The following is a 23089-nucleotide window of genomic DNA, read 5'->3' on the forward strand; positions in this document are numbered from 1 at the left end:
TTTAGTTCCACATTTTTATTGATTCGAACCCATATCCTCAGAGCATTAGCTTGGGTTTCTGGTTTACTAGGCCAGTGACATTACCAGAAAGGCCACCGCCTCCCGTTTGGTAATAACAAGGTAGTTTTTTTCCCCCTCATCAAATGGCTGTGCTGAATGGTAGCACCGGATACAAAAATACATGATCCTGCTCCCTAAGATGTTCCTTTGTCCCATCTCTCAAGATTTCCCGTGCAGTATTGTTTTTGTTTATAACTACTTTACTTTAGTCCTTCCTGTGGATTTTCCATGATTGTCTCTACAAGGTTTCAATGCCATACATAATACAATCACATATCTGAAAAGGGTCTCCACTTGATTAGCAAAATTGAATTTATATTAGGCGTGTGATTTCTTAATCTTAAAATAAAACCCATAATTTGTCACTGAGATCAGAAAGAGAAAAGTTAATGATTCAGGAACTTGTGATTGATAATCAAGCCAATATTTAAATTCCTGCAGTTTTTAGTTAAAATTGATAGGATATAAGAGATTCCACAGATTGGAGCTGTTGGGGTGAATAATGTAGCGGAGTGTGAGACTGTCGTGGGTCTTCATTTTTAACATGGTGGGAAAGATATAAAGTGAAAAAACATGCACTACAAGAATTGAAAACTGACTGAAAAGAAAATTTGAACAAGTGAACAGATTTTGCTAAAGCACTGCTGCACTTAGTCCTTGAAAGGAGATTTTGTTTTGATTAAGTTTACCAAAACTGAATTTCCATAATTGCTGTTTGGTAAATGTATTGTTCTCAAGGAGACACAGGATATTATGGACAGGTGTTTCTGCATGTATTTTCAGTGTAGTAACTTTTCTAAAAAAAAAACGTACCCAGTCCACTTCAGAAGGACTTCTAAACTCTATAGTTTACTAGTTGTGCCATGTTTAAGAAATTCCTCTATTACAGTTGAGAAATGGTGCACCATTCACTCGTCTTCCAAGTGACAAGTTGAAAGCAGTTATTCCTCCATTTTTGCCTCCGTCCAACTTTGAACTATGGAGCTGTGACAGGGCACGAATAAACAAAGAGGGCAAATTGGATCATATTGGGCTATCTGTGCCACGTCGCCTTGCAAAACCCAATTTCAACAGCAGTGGGAACTCTGACATTGTAAGCTTCTTTTTGTTTAATTGCATTATAACGCATTTATCTTTTGGGATAAGTAGGAGAAATGGAAATTGCTACAAACTTAAGTAGATGGGAATATTGGTATGTATGGTAATAATGCAATGTAAAATTGATTTATTGGAAGTAGCCTAAGTGAGGACAAATTACACTCGGAGAACAAAAAATTCACTTTGCAGGGCTCATCAATTAAAGGATCATTGAAAAGACGATGTGGAATTTGTTGACTCAAGCATGTGGAATACAATGATTTGTCAAGAAATTGTGTGAAATGACTTATTCCATTTGAGTGTTATTCTGAAATCTATAATGACTGATGGAAGTGAATTCCAGTTATTACTTCAGATTTTCTGAACAAATTGAAATTTTATTACATGTGCAAATATTTCTAATTTGCTATATTTTGGCTTATTGATTCTCAATCAAGTTTCAGGGTAAAGCCTTAGAGTAATACCAGATATACTAAACAGAATTTCTGTTATCTTCATGAGGCTTTATTTTATTTGTAACTTAATTGATTGAAAATGTTTTTTAGTAAATGAGCATTGCTGATTAATGTTTTTGTGATGCATCACAAGTGCTAACATTCCTTACTGGGAAGCGAAAGATAGCTGTAGGTGCATCATGTTTTGTTAAACTGACACAATCTAGATACTTCTGTGGATGATGTGTACAGTTTGTAACTCAAAGTATTTAAAGGCAGTCAAACTTTTAATCTTCATGAATATCTTCAACTTCTGGCTAAAAATGATCATGCAGTCATGGCTATTGAGGTTGACGTTGTCAAAATACATGAAACATTTTTAGTGAAAAGCATTAATAGTAGCTCCTTTTTTTTAAAATTTGAAGTTGTTATCCATAGCATGTAATTTAGTTTTCATTTTCCAAAAGCATGGATGCCACAACAAATGGTGAATTTGAATTGGATTTTATTTGAATTGAATTTTGGAATAAGTAAAAATGTGTACAGTAACTGTTATAAACATTTGGTTTGGTTTACCATTATTTATTTCAGACTTCTGTGAGCAGAATGGGCAGATCTGTTAAACTTCCTCCTATTACAAATCTTCCGAGGTGCCCAGCTTCTCCCCCAAACTCGGGACATTTCAGTTATTCTCCACATTCCTCTGGTGGATCTAATGGAGTGGTTGGCATCAGTAGACATTGCATCAGTGAACCACATAGCCGCTCAGGTCTGAGGAATATTCTTGTCAGCTTCTGTTAAAAGCAGATTTTTCTTTTACATTTGAGTGCCTTCTCGTGTTCAATGTAGATAACTAGTTTGATCAGATTAAATTGCCTCCAGCAATTGGAATTCTGCACTTGTTCTTTTGTGTTCAACAGCTGTCAGTTGGAGTCAATTTTTGTAATTGTTGTCCAGGGCAACATTTTCTAACCAATGGAATCAGGAACTGTTGCAGCCCAGAAATCACCTTGGGCTTCTCTGATCTTCCCCATAGCTCTTGCCAATGATATTGGATCTTTTTCCCGCTGTTTTGTTTCCCAGTGGACATTTCTTCGTTATTTAATCTCTGTAAAATCATTTGAAGTTTTGAACAGATGTATTAAATTACTTAATTTTCTGCTGTAAGAACAATCCCAGCTTTTGTATGTATGTTGCTGGTGGAAATGATTTTTTTTTGTAACACTCCCACACCCGCTGGATGACATTTCTAATTTTACTGTGCAAAATAAGTAGTATTAAGCTAACTGTGTTATAGTGTGCTTTTCAAAAATATAGGTTTTGAGATTCCATTGTGATCTAGTTATTTAGAAGAGCCATTTAACTGTAATTACCACACAGTGCATTCTGACATTTTGAAAAAAAAATTTAATTAGAAAAATGTTGTAAACACAGTCGTGAAGAAATTTGGAATTGTTTAAATGTATAATGACTAATTTCTGGTTAGTGACTTAATTCCACTGTTAACCTCAACCAAAGAATTAGTTGTATTCATTTCAAAAGCCTTTAAACCATTAATCCACTACACTCAGTTCATTTTTTATTCCAATTTGTTTAACTCCAAACATTTAATTCTATTTATTTAAGCACTAAATCACTTATTTACGCATCCTCCTTTGAATAACTGATTTTAGAGCAATTTTGAATTATTAGAGGTAGTCTACAGTTTAAATGGTCCACATCTAGTTTAAAAGAGAAAATTTTCAAATAATGTACCGTTGAGTAAGTTACAAAGCAGTAATTCAATTTGAATTTTGAAGTTGAAACTTTATTGCTGGAACAGCACAGCAGGTCAGGCAGCATCCAGGGAACAGGAGATTCGACGTTTCGGGCACAGGCCCTTCTTCATTCCTGAAGAAGGGCCTGTGCCCGAAACGTCGAATCTCCTGTTCCCTGGATGCTGCCTGACCTGCTGTGCTGTTCCAGCAATAAAGTTTCAACTTTGATCTCCAGCATCTGCAGACCTCACTTTCTCCTTGAATTTTGAAGGTCTTCCATGAGATATTTTGTAATTTTTAGTTGACATTCAACATACACTGCAGAATCATGCTGGATATCTACAATGTGAATGAGCAAAAGTGCAATTGGAAATGTCTCCCAACATGTTTTAGAGATTGTGGGTAAAAAGCCCAGAACCTGCCTCTTCCAGAAGAATGAAACGTCATTGCAATTGTCAGTTTTGAAACTTTTCTGAGATGTTAAAGCCAACTAAGTGGATTCAATGCATGAAAACATATGAAGCCTTTGCATTCATATGTGGCATTCTTGTTAGAATAATGCAGTAAACTGGAGCTTTGATAGAAATATCTAAAGCCGTTAGAGAATAGGACAGGGTACTGTTCCCACTGATAGAATGGCCAATAATGTAAATATTGTTCAAACATTTGCTCGGTAGCACTGCTGCCTCACAGCGCCAGAGACCCGGGTTCAATTCCCGCCTCGGGCGACTGACTGTGTGGAGTTTGCACGTTCTCCCTGTGTCTGCGTGGGTTTCCTCTGGGTGCTCCGGTTTCCTCCCACAGTCCAAAAGATGTGCAGGTTAGGTGAATTGGCCGTGCTAAATTGCCCGTAGTGTTAGGTAAGGGGTAAATGTATGGGTGGGTTACGCTTCGGCGAGTCAGTGTGGACTTGTTGGGCCGAAGGGCCGGTTTCCACACTGTAATGTAATCTAATCTAATGTAATCTAATCTAATCTAAAAAAAACTTGAATATTGCCATTACCACAGAATTAAGGTATTTGAATGAATAAAACACCTGAGTTTTATGGAATTTGACTTTGAATTCTTGATGTTCAAGATGGTTTAGCAGAACTTGTGGCTCAAATAATTTAGTGAGTTCTTGGATATATGGATTATCAGATTGCAGAATGTCAAATGTAAGGTAATTAACAGGAATATGTAGTGGGGGCATAGACAAGTTCTTCTGTTTCAAGAGAGAAATTTTAGAGTTACTGTAAGGAAAGCTGGTGTAATATCTAAATTGATACAAGCTGCTGAGATTTGGCTTACATTTGTTAAGGGAAAGTCCTAACAAACCAATTTAATATATTTTAATGTGCTAACATGTAGATTGAGGCAGCTGCATATGTAGTCACTTGCATTTTGTATAATCTTTGAGGCATGTCATGCAGATCTTCGGAACAGATAGATAAGTAGAAGAAAGGAGCCAAAAACACACATTATGGGTTTGCTGGATCAAAATGAAAATATGTAGGTACAATTTCATGAAACTGACTGAAAAAGCTGGTGTGGTAAATCATGCCTAACATTGAAGGGATAACTTATCACATTTATGTGAATATTTTGTGTTAGTGTTAAAGTTGTTTTATTGTATTGAAATTAAGGGAATATGATAAATCTTAGCAGGAACTTATGGCAGAGCTGGGAGTTCTAATTGTTTTCTTCTACTTGTTAAGATGAGTGGAAGAAGAATGTGCAGCTAAGGCAGGTACAAAAATAGACTAAAATCTATTAACCCTGTACTTGATGTTTATGGAGGTAATTGATTATAAAAAACCAGGATTGTGAGGTAATTAAAATTAATGAAGCTTGGAAGAAGAATCAGTGACTTCTGATGTGGTGAAGTGTATCTGAACAAGTTGTGAGCATAAACTGTTGGAGGATAAATATTTTAATATATTGAAGGAGTGCTCAAATTTGTTTGAGGTTGAAGATGTGTACTGTACCTTTGATTGAGAGAGTGAATGCTGTTCTGAACTGAGAGTTTACAAGGACCTGTGTATATGAATAGATGACAGTCCCATAGTGTGCTTGAAAATAGGTAACATTTAGCTGTGAAATGGATATGGAGTTGGTTGCTATTTTGACAACAATCTGATTTTAACCAATCAGCTTAAATTATGTCCCAGGAAAGTAAAACCCAATCGAGTTTGAATTTACTGTTTTGCCAATGAGATGATCCAAAGTTGGGCATGTAAAAATGCGGACATTTTAAAAATTGCAGAGACAACAACTGCCATTGAGAGAGACCCAAGAAATTAGGAACATTGTCCATTAAAGGTTTCATATGAAACAAATTTGCAGTAAAAAGAAATATGACAACCCAGGGAGATCTTAAGCTGGAAGAAGACAGACACTAAAGACAGCGGCTGTGTGGTTTTGAAATTAAGTTGATGTAATTTCAATAAGTATCTTATTGGGACAGCATATTGTTATCGAATTGAAGGCAGGTAATAAGCAGTTGTTTAATAGTTGTTGTTTAATGATCACTTTTAGAGCTAAAAAAAAATTGATGTTAGTCTCTTTAAATAGTGGTCTTTGGGAGTTCTCTGTACACTTAGATTTTAGTTGAGGTGAGCTTTTCTGGGTGTTTGGGTAAATTAACTGGAGTTCTCCGCTGTCGTAACATGTGTCTTTTTAAGACATATTGGACTAACTTGTCAGGCCCTCTTGTGAGGACAGCTGTTAGAATGACTGTAGCCTTCTGTTTGGGAGCATGGGAAAAAATAAAAACGGACCACCCAGGCTATGTTTGTACCATCATTAAGCTGCTAGAAGTTATGTGGATAGGACAATGGGTGCTCATCAGCGTCTTTCCTCAACCTGCTCTGCATGGCTTTCTTTACTGCATGCTTGAGATTTGGAATTAGTCGAGACATCCCTATGACCTTCAACTTGGTGACTGTCTCTTATCAGCAATGTAAGAATATAACTGTGAAATTACATGTTTTTAAATTTGCAGGAGGAAGTTCAGATAATGTCTTGTCACAAATTGCTGCCCAAAGACGAAAAGCAGCAGGCTTGCCTGAACTAAAAACAAACAGGTCTGAGATTTTGCCTCACCCAATCTCAATCGAAACTAGCCTTCCTGAACTGCCAGTCTCACCAACTGAGAGTAACTGCATTTTACAGGTATTTTATTTTCTAGTCTTTGATTAAAATCAGTCATGGGACTTGGTGAATTGGGGTATTTGAATAATGCAGCATTTGGCCTTGTGTATAATAACATACTCTTAATGTTGCATTCATAGCTTTGTTCTAATCAGCATCCAGATTTAATTTAACAGTTTCTGGATTGATAACTAATAAAAACTGGAGTAGTGATGGATTTGGAGTCATCAATATATATTTCTTCTGCCAAGAATTTGAAAGGTCACTATGCCTGAACCAAAAAAAGAACTATGCTGGCTCTGTTATGTCTGTCAATTTGTAAAAGATGAAGCAAAGAAACTCAAGTGCTCCTTCCTCTCCTGTTCACAAGTCAGTTTAAAAATGTGCTAAGCTGTAAAGTAGATACTAAATTTTGATATAAACTGTTGTTTTCCTGCACCACTTTTGTTTGCTTTATAGTGTTGAAGAGCAATTTGACAGTGTCATTTTGACTCTTATATCAGACTTTTTTTACCCTTTTCCAGGAGATTACCTGGGCTTGTCATGGAGGACCAAATTGTCTCGTTATGGTGTTCTAGGCATCAAAATGAAGGATATGCTTGATCCAGCTAGTCTTTTCACAACTCATTATTTTCTTGATTTTGTACTGTATTATATTGATAAGAAATGCAGACGGCTTAACAGTGAGCAGAGCATGGACAGTATTTTATTTTACAAATAAATTAAACTGTTATTGCTCTTGAATGATTCGTGTCAAATTACACCAATTATATCTTCTGTTGATGTAGAAATGTGGGAAACAGCGTCCATCATCTTGTACATCCTCAAATTCAAAAAGCACCTCTCCTACTCTGACTCCATCACCGTCTCCTACCCCTAAAAGTCCACAAGGCGAATCATCACTGTCCTCGTCTTCACATCAGCATTCTAAGAGCAGTGGTGGGTCCAGCAGTGGAACCCTCACAGATGAAGGTAATGCATTTTTGTAATTTGGATATTTTACATTTCTCTCCAGCAGGACTCAGCAGTTATCAGAGCAACTAAGGGTGGAATAAAACCTATGAATGTTTGTAGTTATGAAAATTGCAATACTTTTGAAGGTTTTAATTAATACCCAAAAATATGAAAGATAAATGTTATGTATTTTTGTATCATCAGCAAACTTGACTATAAAACATTCAATTTCCTCATTCAAATCATTGATACATATTGAAAATAACTGTGGCACTTGTCTGGTTACAGATTGCCATCCTGAAAATATCCCCTTATCCCAACTGTGTCTTCTATTAGTTAGCTAATCTTTTATCCCTGTTGATGTACTACCTCTTACACAATGGGCTCTTAGTTTGTTAAGGAGCTGAATTCTGGAAAATGGATGGTGTCATATAGTGAAGAGAAGTTGCTACAAACTTAGCAGAGCAGAGGGCTGCTCATTAGACAGTGACAGTTATCTGTAATTTAATATTAGGGTCACCATGCCTCATGCGAGGGAGAGGTTGAGAAGAAGTGTCCTTCATGGTAGCCTTAGCCAACATAGGAATTCACACCACACTGTTGTCATCACTCCTGAGCTAACCAACTAACTAGGGCAAAGGACATTAATGGAGGTGTCGCCAAAAGTGAAGGAGAGGGTGTTTTTGAACAGAATGGTAGTTGCAGAACTTGTTGCTGTAACAGCATATTAGTTTCATGAGAGTCTAGGACCTTGAGGGTGTAATTTCAGATTAGGAACTTGGCCATATGAGAGAATGAGGGGAGATTCAAGATGGCAGCAGTCTGAACAGTCAGCTGTGATGAGCACTGTGCCATACCCCAGGCAAGGTGGACTCCTCTCTCCCAAATTAGTCACCGCTGAGGAAAGTTTGTAATGTAAAGTATGTAGAATACCTACAGCCTTTTAAAATTAAGATTTGACAGATCTGGACCTGAAATGAAGACATCCAAGGGAAAGGAAGCACAGCAGGCAGGGAACTCCCCCAACTATATCCGGCATACCGGCAGCCGTTAGCTTGACTCCTGTGGCGGCGCCCTTAATTCAGTGGAGCAACAGCATTTACTAATGGAGTTCGCAACGTTCTGTGGAAAAAGTTGAGGGAGCGTTGGAACCGATTAGTGCCATGCTGATAAACCATGAGCAGGCAATCCAGGCTTTGGATCAGCATGCAGAAGCAGTGGAACAGAGCACCGTGGCTTTGGAGGCTACGACAGCGAGCTCTGAGGGGTGGATCCGAGTCTTGGAAGACCAGGTTCAGGCCCTGCAGAAACAAGTAGACGACCTCGAAAATAGAGGTCAGAGAAAAACTCTGCGAGTCTTCAGCTTACTGGAATGTGAAAAAGGTGAAAACCTTGTCGATTTTTCTCGAGAGGTGGTTTCCGGAGTTGCTGGGGCTGGAGATTGAGTCCAGCCGGGTGAGTGTGTGTGGAGCGAGCCCATTGGATCGTGATGTGTAGATCTGGGCAGGTCCAGCGCCCCCGCCTGGTCCTAGTCAGACTTCAACATTACAAGGAAAAGCAATTAAAAATAGAAATAGCTACAAGAGATCCACAGGCTTAGGCTTATTAAGTTTGAAGATAATGTTTTTTCTGTGGCCATAATGAAGAAAAGGAAGACATTTGATGATGTAAAGAAAAAATTAAGAGATTTAAACATTCAGTATTCTGTGAGGTACCCGGCAGTACTACATTTCAATAATGAGGGAACTGTCTACAAATTCAAAGTAAAAGAATTTTTGAACTCGCTGAAATGATAGACTTTGGCTGAGGGGGTTTGCGGAAAAGATGTGTGCGGACAATGCCATAATTTAACTTTTCTAAAAAATCTTCTCTCTTTTCATTCTTTTCCCTTTTGGACTCTTGGGCGTAATAGGCTTGGTATTGCTTTGGAATAAAATCTGCTATGTTTTATTATATCTTTTGTGATGGTTATTAGTTATTCTATTGTTCTATTTTGTTGGGGGAGGGTGGTTACTTGTTTGATGTAAAGATGTATGGGGTTTAAATGTGGAAGGGGAAGGGTGGGTGTCCATTGCTAACTTGTAGGAGTATAAATGTTTTTTTCCATTGTTTGGATTAATGGGGGCTGCCTTAATTGAAAGGTGCTAGGATGGTTGTGAAGTTGGGAATGAATGCCTCCTATGGGCATGGAGTGGGGAGATCTCTGGAAATTTGTGTTTTTTGTGTTTATATATTCAAGCTAGGAGTAGAGGTTAGTTTGCTAGCTTTAGTAATTTTGGGAGTGTTTTTAGGAATAGTCTTTAGATTTGATTTTTTTTTTCTCCATTCATTGCACATTGAATGGGCTTCTTCCTCTCGGACAGTGGGCTGTAGTGTTCGGTCATGGCTAGCGACCTGTTCAGGTGGTGCATCTAGAACGTAAAGGGGAGCCATTCCCCCATTAAAAGGAAGAAAGTGCTCTGAAATCTTAGGAAAGGGTTGTCATCGCGCTATTTACAAGAGACACATTTGATTGATGGAGATTATCTGAGGTTACAGCAGTGGAATACGATAGGGTATTTTCTTCCTTTAACTCCAAAAGCAGAGGAGTGGTCATATTGGTACGAAAGAACCTCCCATTTCAGGTGACAGATCAAGTCAAGGATGGGTATGGACAGTTCATCATTCTCAAGGTGCTGATACATGGAGAAGAGTATGGCATCCTGGACATTTGCTGCCACCCTGTCCATCCTCTCAAATTTTTAGTTGATGCAGTTTCTCAATTAATGGCTGTTGGGCTGTGCCATACAATTATAGAAGGAGACTTTAATTTTCACGGACACTGGGGTAGACAGGATGCCAAGAGGGCTGTCGGGTACACCTTGGCCGTTGAGACAGTTCGTGGACTTGTGAGTTCAGGCTAGTGGATATGCGGAGGTGCCTCCAGCTGGATGGGGGGAATTGGTGGAAGTACCGAACCTGGAGCGTGGAATGGAGTTTCTTTTTAGATGGTTGCAGAAAGGTTTTCTCTGGGAATTTATTTTTTTATTACCCCTGATGTCCAGCAGCTCTTTGGAGGTAACTTTCTGTAGGCCATTTAGCCTTGATTAAAATGCATGTTCTTCCTTAGTTGTTATATCCAATGAGGATGCTCCCTTTGTTAATACCCAAACACGTGCTGCGGAGGTTTGCAGGATGGCTTGGATCATTTATTTGGTGCCATAGGCACCCCCTAATTAAATTTACCAAGTTGCAACTTGTGCAAGATATGCGGGGAGGGGATGGACCTCCCAGATCTGAAGAGATACCAATTAGGCACCCTGTTGTCATATGTAGGCAAATGGATGTGCAATGACTCGAAGTCGAAATGGCTTGATGTAGAGGCCTCGCAGGTGAAATGTCCCCTCATAAACTTATTATGGATAAGATGAGATCTGTATTTGAGCACTTTGAGAGTCCAATTATTAAAAATACAGTAAAAGCATGGCGGATAATGCGGTAGTGTGAGGGCAATTTGCTTAAGACTTCACCGTTCACCCCGTTAGTGAATGAGCTGGAGATAATCCTGGGAATGGAAGTTGGGGAGGATCTGGTGTTACTCCTTTGGGACTACAGAATCTTCCCTCTTTGGATGAGCACGGGAAGAGGTTATTCAGTATTCTTACACACAGTGCGAGAAAGAACATCCTAATGAGATGGATATCAGAAAAGCCTCCAGATCTTGCAGGGTGGCACAGACTTGTGATGGAGTACGTCCCTCAAGATTACCTGACAGGTATGGTGCGTCTTGGAATGGAGAAATTTTCTGAGACATGGCAACCCTTTCTAAATTACATGGATATGGATCTGTTTGCAGTACAGATTAGGGCTTTTATATAGTGACGAGGGCCATGTATGATGGTCTAGCGATCCTGGGGGGGACAGGGGAAGGCCTAATAAATATGGGTATAATAACATGCTCCTGTGGATTGGGGATTCAATGGAGGTGCACAAGTGGAGTAATGTAATATAGTACAATGCAGTGTAATTTAATAGTTTCATTTGGGTTTATGCTAATTTGGTTTAAATATGAGATGACTATCTTGAATAGGGGTAGATGGTTTATTATCAATGTTACTGTAATATAGTATGATATTATTTCTACATTTCTGTACTTTTGCACTTTTATAACTCATTTTGGTTTGTTTTTTGTGAAAGAGAGAAAAATGTTTTCAATAAATATATGCATTTAAATAAAGAATGAGGAGGACTTTCTTCTGAGGTAGTGAATTTGTGGCATTTTTTTACCATAGAATCTGGTTATTAAATATATTAAAGGCTAAAATTAATATTTGATCAGTAAGAGTATCAGTGGCTGTGGGGAAAAGGCAGGAAAGTGGAGTTGAGTATTATCAAATACGTCATGAGTTTATTAAATGGCAGAGCAAATTTGATGGTCGGCATAATCAATGTTTGCTCCTATGTCTTCTAGTCCAGGGAATGCAGATTGGAATGTCCTGGTCAACATCCACAAATTTACCACTCTCTGGCTGAAGAAATTCCTCCTCATGTGAATTCAAAAGTGTCATCCCTTCACTCTGAGGCTGCGCCTTTGGCAATGGAATCATCATCTCCATGTCCGGCCTCTGAGTATGTTGGAAGTTGCAATGAGACAACACCCCCATCCCCCGCCAATCCTTCTAAACTCCAAGTATGAACCCAAAGTCCTCAACTGCTCCTTATATAATAGGTCCCTTTGTACTTTGTGTTTCCAAAGCCTTTCATCATTTAGAAAATAGTCTACACCTTTATTCTTCCTACCAAAGTGCATAACCTCACACTTTCTATGTACTACCCTCTGCAGTCTCTTTGGCAACCCTCAGAAGAAATTCCTCCTCGGCTCTATCATACGTTGGTGCCCTTTATTCTGGGATTATGCCCTCTGGTCCTAGACTCCCCGTGAGGGGAATCACCTTCTCAGTATTTATCCTGTCAGTCCCCTTAAGAACCTTGTACGTTTCAATTAAATCACCCCTCATTCATCAAAATTTCCAATGAGTAAAGTCTCACCCTGCTCAATCTTTCTTCATAAGACAACCCTCCCCCCCCCACCCCAAACAATGAATCATCATATTAGTCTTTCTCTGAGCTACCTGCAATGAAGTAATACCTTCCCTGAAATAAGGGGACCAAAACTACCCCTAGTACTCCTGATATCTCACTGCTATGAAGTTGTATTAACATGTCCCCACTCTTACAGCCCCCTTAAAATAAGGGCACAAATTCCCTTCGCCTTTCTGAGTACCTGCTTCACCTGTGTGCAAGCGTTCTTTGTTTTCCCCCACATTATAGTTTTCGACATAGAAGGAGAAATCTAAGCTTTCAGCCAAGGGATGGCAGATTCAAAACCAGTGAGGAGAAATTACTTTGAAAGGGTCATAAATCTGTGGAATTCATTACTTCAGAGTACAGTGGATGTTGAAACATTGAATAATTTAAGGAGGTGATGGACATTTTTAATCAAATGTGTTAAATAGTCCAACATCCTCCCAATAATTTTCAGGCAGTGAGTTGCAAATATTTCCCAATCTCTGAGAAAATCAAGATTGAGTTCTGTTTGGGTAGATGCATTTGGCTCTTTGTCCAAGTTTTTAATGTAGATAGAAATGTTGACGTTCTAACACTAATCCACTGATCCATTGGCACTTAACTAGTTTGTTTGGCAACCTGAAAATTAATCATCTTTGTTTCTTGGTAGTTAGCCAACCCCTATCCATGCTTATAATAATGCCCCAAATTTTAGGAGCTCTTAGCCTTCCACTTAGTCACTTATTTGGCCTACTTGAAATTAGATCACTATTGCTTCACTATCACCAAATCAAAATCTTAAAACTCTTTTGCTAACAGCACTGAGTATTCAGATGGTCATAAGTACAGGTCATTGTTTATGTTTTCTCTGGAAACTCTGTGAAACTGAGTGTGAAGTTAAATCTGCTTTGATTTTGTCCTTTGCATAAGAGCATAGAGTATTCCTCCTTCAACTTTTCTTTTGCAAGATTGAATTCCAACGTAGTCCAACTAGAATCATAGAGATGTACAACATAGAAACAGACCCTTTGGTCCAACCCGTCCATGCCGACCAGATATCCCAACTCAATCTAGTCCCACCTGCCAGCACCTGGCTCATATCCCTCCAAACCCTCCTTATTCATATACCCATCCAAGTGCCTTTTAAATGTTGCAGTTGTACCAGCCTCCTCCACTTCCTCTGGCAGCTCATTCCACACACATGCCACCCTCTGTGTGAAAACGTTGTCCCTTGGGTCCCTTTTATATCTTTCCCTTCTCACCCTAAACCTATACCCTCTAGTTCTGGACTCCCCCCCACCCCAGGGAAAATACTTTGCCTATTTATCCTATTCGTGCCCCTTATGATTTTATAAACCTCTATAGCCTCCAACGCTCCAGGGAAAACAGCCCCAGCCTGTTCAGCCTCTCCCTATAGCTCAAATCCTCCAACCTTGGCAACATCCTTGTAAATCTTTTCTGAACCCTTTCAAGTTTCACAACGTCTTTCTGATAGGAAGGAGACCAGAATTGCTAGCAATATTCCAACAGTGGCCCAACCAATGTCCTGTACAGCCGCAACATGACCTCCCAACTCCTGTACTCAATACTCTGACCAATAAAAGAAAGCATACCAAACACCGCCTTCACTATCCTATCTACCTGCGACTCCACTTTCAAGGAGCTATGAACCTGCACTCCAAGGTTTCTTTGTTCAACAACACTCCTTCGGACTTTACCATTAAGTGTACAAGTCCTGCTAAGATTTGTTTTTCCAAAATGCAGCACTTCTCATTTATCTGAATTAAACTCCATCTGCCACTTCTCAGCCCATTGTCCCATCTGATGACAATCTTGTTGTAATCTGAGGTAACCTTCTTCGCTGTCCACGACACCTCCAATTTTGGTGTCACCTGCAAACTTACTAACTGAACCTCTTATGCTCGCATCTAAATCATTTATGTAAATTACAAAAGGTAGAGGACCCAGAACTGATCCTTGTGGCACTCCACTGGTCACAGGCCTCCAGTCTGAAAAACAACTCTCCACCACCACCCTCTGTTTTCTTCCTTTGAGCCAGTTCTGTATCCAAATGGCTAGTTCTCCCTTTATTCTGTGAGATCTAACCTTGCTAACCAGTCTCCCATGGGGAACCTTGTCAAACGCCTTACTGAAGTCCATATAGATCACATCTACTGCTCTGCCCTCATTAATCCTCTTTGTTACTTCAAAACCTTTAATCAAGTTTGTGAGACATGATTTCCCACGCACAAAGCCATGTTGAGTATTCCTAATCAATCCTTGCCTTTCCAAATACATGTACATCCTGTCCCTCAAGATTCCCTCCAATAACTTACCCACCACTGACGTCCGGCTCACTGGTCTATAGTTCCCTGGCTTGTCCTTACTACCCTTCTTAAAGAGTGGAACCACGTTAGCCAACCTCCAGTCTTCTGGCACCTCACCTGTGACTATTGATGATACAAATATCTCAGCAAGAGGCCCAGTAATCACTTCTCTAGCTTCCCAAGGGTTCTAGGGTACATCTGATCAGGTCCTGGGGATTTATCCACCTTTATGCATTTCAAGACATCCAGCACTTCCTCCTCTGTAATAAGGACATTTTGCAAGGTGTTACCATCTATTTCCCTACAGTCTATATCTTCCATATCCTTTTCCACAGTAAATACTGCTGCAAAATATTCATTTAGTGTATCTCCCATTTTCTGCAGCTCCACACAAAGGCTGTCCTTGCTGATCTTTGAGGGCCCTATTCTCTCCCTAGTTATCCTTTTGTCCTTAATGTATTTGTAAAAAGTCTTTGGATTCTCCTTAATTCTCTTTACCAAAGCTATCTCATGTCCCCTTTTTTTGCCATCTGGATTTCCACCTTAAGTATACTCCTACTTCCTTTATACTCTTCTAAGGATTCACTTGATCTATCCTGTCTATACCTTATATATGCTTCCTTCTTTTTCTTAACCAAGCTCTCAATTTCTTTAGTCCTCCAGCATTCCCTATACCTACCCTTTCACCCGAACACTAAATTTTAGTTTTAAAGTAACATTAGTTGATCTTACCTCCTTTTGTATTATATTTCTCCAGATGAATTATCCAGTATCCTAAAAAGACTATCATTGGAAAAATATCAACCTATATTTGAAGAACAGGAGGTAATATTGTTTTGATTCTCTTCGGAAATTATTACTTTCATTCATGTCTTATTAAAGTTATGTAGAGTTTTAATTCATGAAACCTGCTTATTGTGTCAAACTGTGCATTCTACAAGATAAAAACAAAAGATGGGATGTGCACCTCTATCTCCATCATGTAAGACATTTTATTTCGTAACAGCAACTTCCAACATATGTTACATTCCACCATGCGTAAAGCAGGAGATTTCCTTCTACTTCAGTTGTATCCTGTCTATATTTTCTGCTGTTCTTTAAACATTTGCCTTGTCAACTTTTTGTGAACTTTTCTTTACATGAATATACTATGTCTGATCAGTCCCGAAAGGATTAAAGAAAAGCCAGAGTATATCATTTTATTCATGTTTCTTGCAATTTATCATCAGTTTTACTTTTACTTATACTGTACTAGATTTATTTTTGGTTTTAATTTCACTTTTTAATTCTTTCAATCTTTTCTCAACTCTATCTTTACTACCATCATCAGAAATTCTTGTTTTTTTTCCCATAAATTCTCTTGCTTCATACACCGCTCCCTAGCTCGAGTGCAAGCGAGTGCAGCCAGCTCTCAATGCACCTACCATTGCTTGTCTTGAACTTGTTGGTGAAATGGCCTACATGCTATTTTATTTTATTCTTGCAAATTATTTCAAAAACTACTTGTTTCCTTTGGTATTTGATGGATGTTCAGTAGATGGAGTGATCCTACTATTTCAATGTTGGTCACAGTTCTGTTTCCAACTGTTTAATCATATTTTGATTGATCACATTCTCTTTTTATACCTTCAATTTCACCCTCTAGAAGGAGACTGTTTTAAAACTATTCTGATTGTAGTGACTCTCTGAAAGTTCTGACTTCTTGAAGCAGTGTTTTTACTCATTTCTGTGTATATTCCAATGGAGTATAATATCCCATTTCTATATTTTCTCTCTTGTCTTTCTACAGTCTTCCACTTTAATTCTCTCTCTAGCTGTGAATATAACCAGATGGTAAGTTTTCATTCTTTTGTAGAATGTCAGTCCAGGCTGTTCTTGTGACTGTTTCTTAGAATATCTAATTGGAAATTGCGTAAGCAGATCTGTGCACTGCACTCTATATAAATTTGTTTCAATTTCAAGTGGAAAGAAAATTCAACAAAATATAATTTTCATAATCTCATGTAAGACACAGTCTAGAGAACTATTGTTTCTGTGATAGTATGGTACCGTATTAAGGAGTTGTTTGAATATATTGGTGTTGGTTAAGTTATGGATTTCCACAGAGGAATGCTTTTGCATTCACAGAGTGAATGACCTTGCAGTGCAATTGCACTGGAATTTCTACTGTGTATTTTCTGGCAATTCAAACTATTTGAAAACTGCTCTTATTACATTAATTGCATAAAATCTGAAATGAATAAGTGAAGTAACTGCCACCTAAAAGTGATTTCTGTTCACAGCTTATGAAATAATCGCATTAGTAACATTAGGCCCTGTGAGCCTATTGTGCTAATCAAAAAGAAGGTGCTGTTTTGAATTCCACTTTTCCAACTACCCTGATAGATTTGTTAGGCAAGGACATCAAAAACTTAACTACCTGTGCCTTAAAAATATTTAATCATGCCTCGTCCACCACCTTCTGAGGCAAGGAGTTCCAAAGTGATGCACAACCTTCAGAAAAGACATTTCTTCCTATCCCTAAAAAGGGCAACCCTGATTTTAAAATTGTATTCCCTAGTTTTGGAATGACCCGCAAGAATAAACATTCTTTCCACATCTACACCTTTTGAAGATCTTACACATTCCAATCAAGTTACCCCTCCTGCTTCTCAACTCCAGCGGAAACCAGCCCAGTCTGTTCAATCTATTCTAATGAGAACAATAACTCATTTAATGTATGAATCTATTAAGCATCTTCTGAAGCACCCTCAACAGTTCTGTGACAACTTATTCTCATGTGATCATCTCAAAGATATGTCTCATTAGGGGTCCTCTCCTCTCTGGACAAACCTGTTGAATGCACCTACCAGTGGATAAATATTTGATGTATGTGATAAGTTTGACCTTCCAAAATTAGTCTTTACCTACCATACTTGATATTTTTTTCCAAATCTTTCTTCAGTACTTTGACCTTCCACAAAATACTGACCTTCCATAAAATATGTTTAAATTTGTCCTCAATTCTTTGATACCATCTGTATCAGCTTTAGCAAAATAAAGGAATTAGGATGCCATGTTGCTGCTGTGCAAGACATTGATGAGGCCACTTCTAGAATATTATGTACTGTTCTGGTTGCCCTGCAAAAAAAAAGTACACGGATGTTGCTGGGACCTATGAGACGCAGCATAGACTGGGGCTATTTTCCCTGGAGTGTTGGAGACTGAGGGATGACCTTTTATAGAGGTTTATAAAATCATGAGGAGCATAGCTATGGTTAATAGTCAAGGGCTTTTTCCAAGGATAGGAGATTGTAAAACTAGGGGATATAGGTTTAAGGGGAGAGGAGAAAGCTTTTTCTCAGGGTGGTGCATGTATGGAATGAGCTGCCAGAAGAAATGATAGAGTTGAGTACAACTACAACACTTAAAAGACGTTTGGACAGCTGCATGAATAAGAAAGATTTAGAGGGATATGGACCAAATGTCAACAAGTGGGACTAGTTCAGTTTAGCGTAGCAGGTTAGCATGGATGTGTTGAACTCATGCTGAATGATAGTTTGACTCTATGTCCATGATCAGTACCTCATCCTTTCTGCAACATTGGATCTTTTTTGCTTTTAGACATTATGCTGAGATGTTATAATTCTGCCTTTAACTGCAAGTGCCCCCAACTAGTCATTGTTTCAGTATCCATCTGCAGTGCATATTACGAGTCAATAGGAAATCTAAAACATTAGAAAATTTATGACTTAGATCATTCACCATTTTGTGTCTGCTGTTTAATAAAGAACTATCCAGCTTGCACCACTTTCAAGCATTTGACTTGCACTTACTGCCATCTGCAGGGCTACATGTCCAAGCACCACTATAAATGCAGTGAGGAAGTTCCAGCCTTCGATTACCTTCTTTGTAAAAGTGTCTCCTGAACAACCGCCCACCCACCCAAAAAAAATCTGCTGGATACTTTAATTTCCTTGGTTATTAATTTCTCTATGTGGGGGACAAATGCCCTTTCCAATTATCTAGATCCCTCATCATTTTGTACACTTTGATTAACTTTGAGCTTTTTTGTTCCAACGAAGATAGCTATCAGTCTTCCCTCACAGCTGAAAATGTCCATTTCTGGCAATATCCTGGTGGCTCTTCTTTGCACACTTTAATGTTCAACCTAATGTGAAATAAATTTGTACAATAGGTCCTTATCCACATTTAAGTGATCTTGAATGTATCCCATATTTTGTTTACCTGTGCTCGCAAAATAGCTCTGTGCATGGATGATATCCATTCATGACTCAACTGTTTCTAGGTTTGTTATGAGAATAATGGGCTGAATTCCCAGATTGAGGACGCTCTGTCTCTGGACTGAATTTGATGCTGTAGTTGTATGTTTCTGAAAATAATGTGTTTGAACTTGACAATATTAATACTGGTCATGGAAATTTTGTACTGTTGGTGTTCTTATTTCATGTGTAGTTTTAGCGAGTATAGCCATTAGTTACTAGTCTGACTGTTCCAATCTGGTGTACTGATCATGTACAATACAACCTTGATTATCCAAACGAGCCAGGGGAAGTATTTTGTTCCAATAACTGATCTGATCGTAAACAAGTCGTAATTTTAGTGGTTATTGAACGTGCCTTTGTTACCCGGCAATGCACAGCATAATGCCATATAACTGATAATTGAATGCTGAGTTGCCTAATGCTGTTTTTACAGCAACTTGAGATCTTGTTTAGATATTAATGTTTGGATAATTGAAGTTGCACTGTAGTACTTGGATCACATTGATTTTCTGCCAGAGATTGGCTCAAAATTCGTTACAATCAGTTGTAATTATCTTTTCATCCTTCCTTTTTTCTCTACTCCATAACCTCTTGAGATCTGAGTTAAAATGAGGTTCACTGTATATAATCGAGTAATAGTCAATCTCATGTAAAAGTTGACCTTTTCTTTTGACAAATAACCTGGAATTTTCCATGTATCTCATGTAAAGGTTCCTCACAGATGTCAGATCAATGTCTACAGGTCAGTGTACCAGCTGTCACATCCTGCTCCAGGTTTCCACTCTGCCGGTTGCTCTGCTCCAGGTCTTCCAGTCCATTTGCTGTTGAGTTCTGCTCCGCATTTTCAGAATTACCATAATTCATCATTATTATCTTTATTCGTTTGAGATCAATTGGGCTTCAGCTAATGATACAGTATGAATTTCAGCCCCTCAAAATTAGTGTCCATGTAATAGTTGACCTGATAATTTTAACCTCAAAAAAAAGTCAAAAAAATTTGACTATTACTTGAGTATATGCGGTACATAGAAGGATCCCTTTAGGACTCTGACATTACGTGGATGTTATAAAATGCAGTTTATAGTCATTTATAAGCAATGCATGGCCATGTAGCATTGTGTATTTATTCTTTGTTGCTGGTTGGAAACGGAAAGGCTTTACCACAGTAAAAGATGGATGTGGAGTCTTTGTAGGGCATGTGAAACAGGTTTATCTGGATTGAAGTGTATTCACTATAAAGAGAGGTTGGACAAACTTGGATTGTTTTTGCTATAACACTGAAGGCTGAGGGGTGACCTGATAGAAGTATATTAAATTGAGATGCATGGATAGGGTGGTTAGTCAGAGTCGTCTTTTTTTCTGGGTGGACATATCAAATACTTGGGGACATAGGTTTAAGGTGAGAGGAATAGGTAGAGAAGAGAATGATATGGACCATTAGTGAGTTTTGAGAAGATTTGTAGCTCAGGCTGAGGTTCTGGATGTAGGTTTGCTTGCTGAGCCGGAAGGTTCTTTTTCAGACGTTTCATCACCAAACCAGGTAACCTCTTTAGTGAGCCTCCAGATGAAGCACTGCTGATGATTTCTGCTTTCTATTTATATGTTCGGATTCCTTTTGGATTGGTGATGTCATTTCCTGTTCTTTTTCTTGGCGGGTGGTAAGATTCGTCCAGATTTCTGAAGTTTTTTTGAGTACGGTTATGATTCAGTTCTCTAATTGTGAGGTTGGGTCTGTCTGACCGACTCTTTACAGACACTGAAAAAGCCCTCTTAGTAAGAGGATTAAATTACAACTTCCAGGATGCTGACAAAGATTTCTTAGCATTAGAAATAACACTAAAAGACAACCAACTCGCAGATGAAACCCAGCAAACTATCAGACAGGTGGTCACACCAACATTTAAGCAGGAAAAAGGAAGGAAACACACAAGAAAGGAAAGCACTAGAAAGACTTTTAAAAAAAAATGAAAACATTGTTATCCTACCTGCAGGCAAAGGACGCTTGACAGTCATTTTAAATCCAAGAGACTACATTGAAAAAGTGAACGCACTACTTGCAGATACCAACACTTATCAACAAGTGGCGATAGAGTCAACCCCACAACTAGCGAACTGAATCACAGCCCTACTCAAAAAAAACTTCAAAAATCTGGAGAAATAAATAAGACCGACTTCTAAAACATGAAACCAGATGAATCCAACAAACCACACTCCTACGGATTACCCAAAATTCACAAACCAGGAGCCCCCCTCAGACCCATAATCTCGCTCCCTGGAACACCAACTTACAGATTGGCCAAGGAGCTACGCCAAAGACTAAAACACTTGATAGAAGTCTCACACCACTCCAGCCAAGAATTCTTGACCATGAAAAAAACTAAGATAGAAGAGAATGAAATAATGGTCTCCTTTGATGTAAGAGCCCTGTTCATATCAAGCAACATCAACCTGGCTAACTAAACACTGACTACACTATTAGAAGACCCAAAGACACACACCAAATACCACCAACTTCATCAGCAAGGACAGTATCGTCAAGCTAGTGGACCTATGCCTTACCATCCACTTCACCTTCAACAACAAAGCCTACAGACAAAACAGCAGAATACATTTGGGATATTCGATATCAGGGTTCTTATCAGACACAGTAATACAGAGACTCGGAACAAATAGCTCTGTCAACCATTAAACCCAAACTTTGGGTCCGCTACGTGGATGATACTTTTGACATCACTAAACAAAACAAATTGGAGGAAACCTTCAAGACCATCAATAATACCCTTGCTGGCATAAAATTCAGCAAAGAGGAGGAAAACAACAACAAGCTGTCATTCCTAAATGTCATAGTAGAGCGAACAGCCAATGGGGAACTTCAAACCAGCATCTACAGGAAAACAACTCGCACAGACCAAATATTGAACTACAGAAGCAATCACCCCAAAGTCCACAAACAAAGCTGCATCAGAACATTATTCCAACGAGCCTCCACACACTGCAGCACAGAGGAAATTTGCAGAGTTGAGGAAAATCACCTATACAGTGTATTCAAAAAGAACGGGTACCCAATGAACACAGTCCACAGATTTCTCAGCAAATAACCTAAACAAGGAGATGAAACATGTCCAAAAACCCTAGCCCCTCTCCCCTACTTCAAAGACATCTCGGAAATGACTGCCAGACCACTTAGACCCCTTGGGATCATGGTAGCCCACAGACCCACCAACACACTAAAACAGCAGCTAATTGAACTTGAAAGACCCTATACAGGCATGAAGCAAAATACCATGCAAGGACTGTAATAAACATTACATTGGACAAACAGGCAGAAAACTAGCCCCAGGATATATGAACATTAACTAGCCCACAAAACATGACTCACTCTCACTAGTAAATAGAAAGCAGGAATCATCAGCAGTGCTTCATCTGGAGGCTCACTGAAGATGTTACCTAGTATAGTGACAAAGCATCTGTTCAGCGAGCAAACCTTCAACCGGATATGGACCATGTACAGCAAGATGTGTAGTTTAGAATGGGATCATGGTTGACATAGACAAGCTGGGCTGAAGAGCCTGTTGCTGTATTATTGTGTTCTATGATGTTATCACAGTAGTGTAGCACCTTACTGGCTGATACTTGTCAGTGATGAGGGAATATTGCGTTGTCGACACATTGCAACGTGGATGCAGTTTTTAGGATAAAGTGTCTTTTGAAGGTGGATGTAAGTGACACTATGACACTGTTATTTTCATGTCCTGGTTCACTTACCTCTCAATGATCTTTACTAAAACAAATCATCTATTTATTATCTCCTTGCTGTTTTGGAGACTTTACTACAGTCATTCCTCTTTATTTGGGAGGGTTCAGTTCCTGCGAACCCCTGAGAATGATGAAATTCATGAGTCTGGAGCTTGTTTAAACATAGGTTAAAACTTGTGGATGTGCAATTTTTTGCCTGCAGTTGTTGATTTTTGTTGTTACCATATATACTCGTGTATCAGTCGAGTTTTGAAGACCAT

The 23089-nt window shown here is 38.8% G+C and overlaps 1 protein-coding gene across 9 annotated transcripts in view; it reads left to right on the forward strand.

Annotated features, from left to right (window-relative positions):
* The window catches only part of anks6 (ankyrin repeat and sterile alpha motif domain containing 6), a 74444-nt gene that overhangs the window by 24584 nt on the left and 26771 nt on the right, over positions 1 to 23089 (forward strand). For 6 of the 9 annotated variants that reach the window (XR_006315910.2, XR_015752844.1, XM_043719317.2 and 3 more), the window contains exons 8-12: positions 950 to 1153; positions 2184 to 2361; positions 6333 to 6502; positions 7270 to 7453; positions 15566 to 15633. Coding sequence is in view for 4 of the 9 variants with exons in the window: in XM_043719317.2 (XP_043575252.1) it covers positions 950 to 1153; positions 2184 to 2361; positions 6333 to 6502; positions 7270 to 7453; positions 15566 to 15633 (804 nt within the window). In the remaining 5 variants the exon portion in view is untranslated. Of the gene's footprint in view, positions 1 to 949; positions 1154 to 2183; positions 2362 to 6332; positions 6503 to 7269; positions 7454 to 11885; positions 12044 to 15565; positions 15634 to 16597; positions 16644 to 23089 lie in introns of those variants that run through there. The other 3 variants (XR_015752846.1, XR_015752845.1, XR_006315912.2) reach the window with 3 other exon arrangements.

This window comes from Chiloscyllium plagiosum, unplaced genomic scaffold (genome assembly GCF_037043375.1).
Source record: "Chiloscyllium plagiosum isolate Xiang-an unplaced genomic scaffold, Cpla_swu_hap1 HiC_scaffold_34, whole genome shotgun sequence".
Lineage (NCBI taxonomy): Eukaryota > Metazoa > Chordata > Chondrichthyes > Orectolobiformes > Hemiscylliidae > Chiloscyllium > Chiloscyllium plagiosum.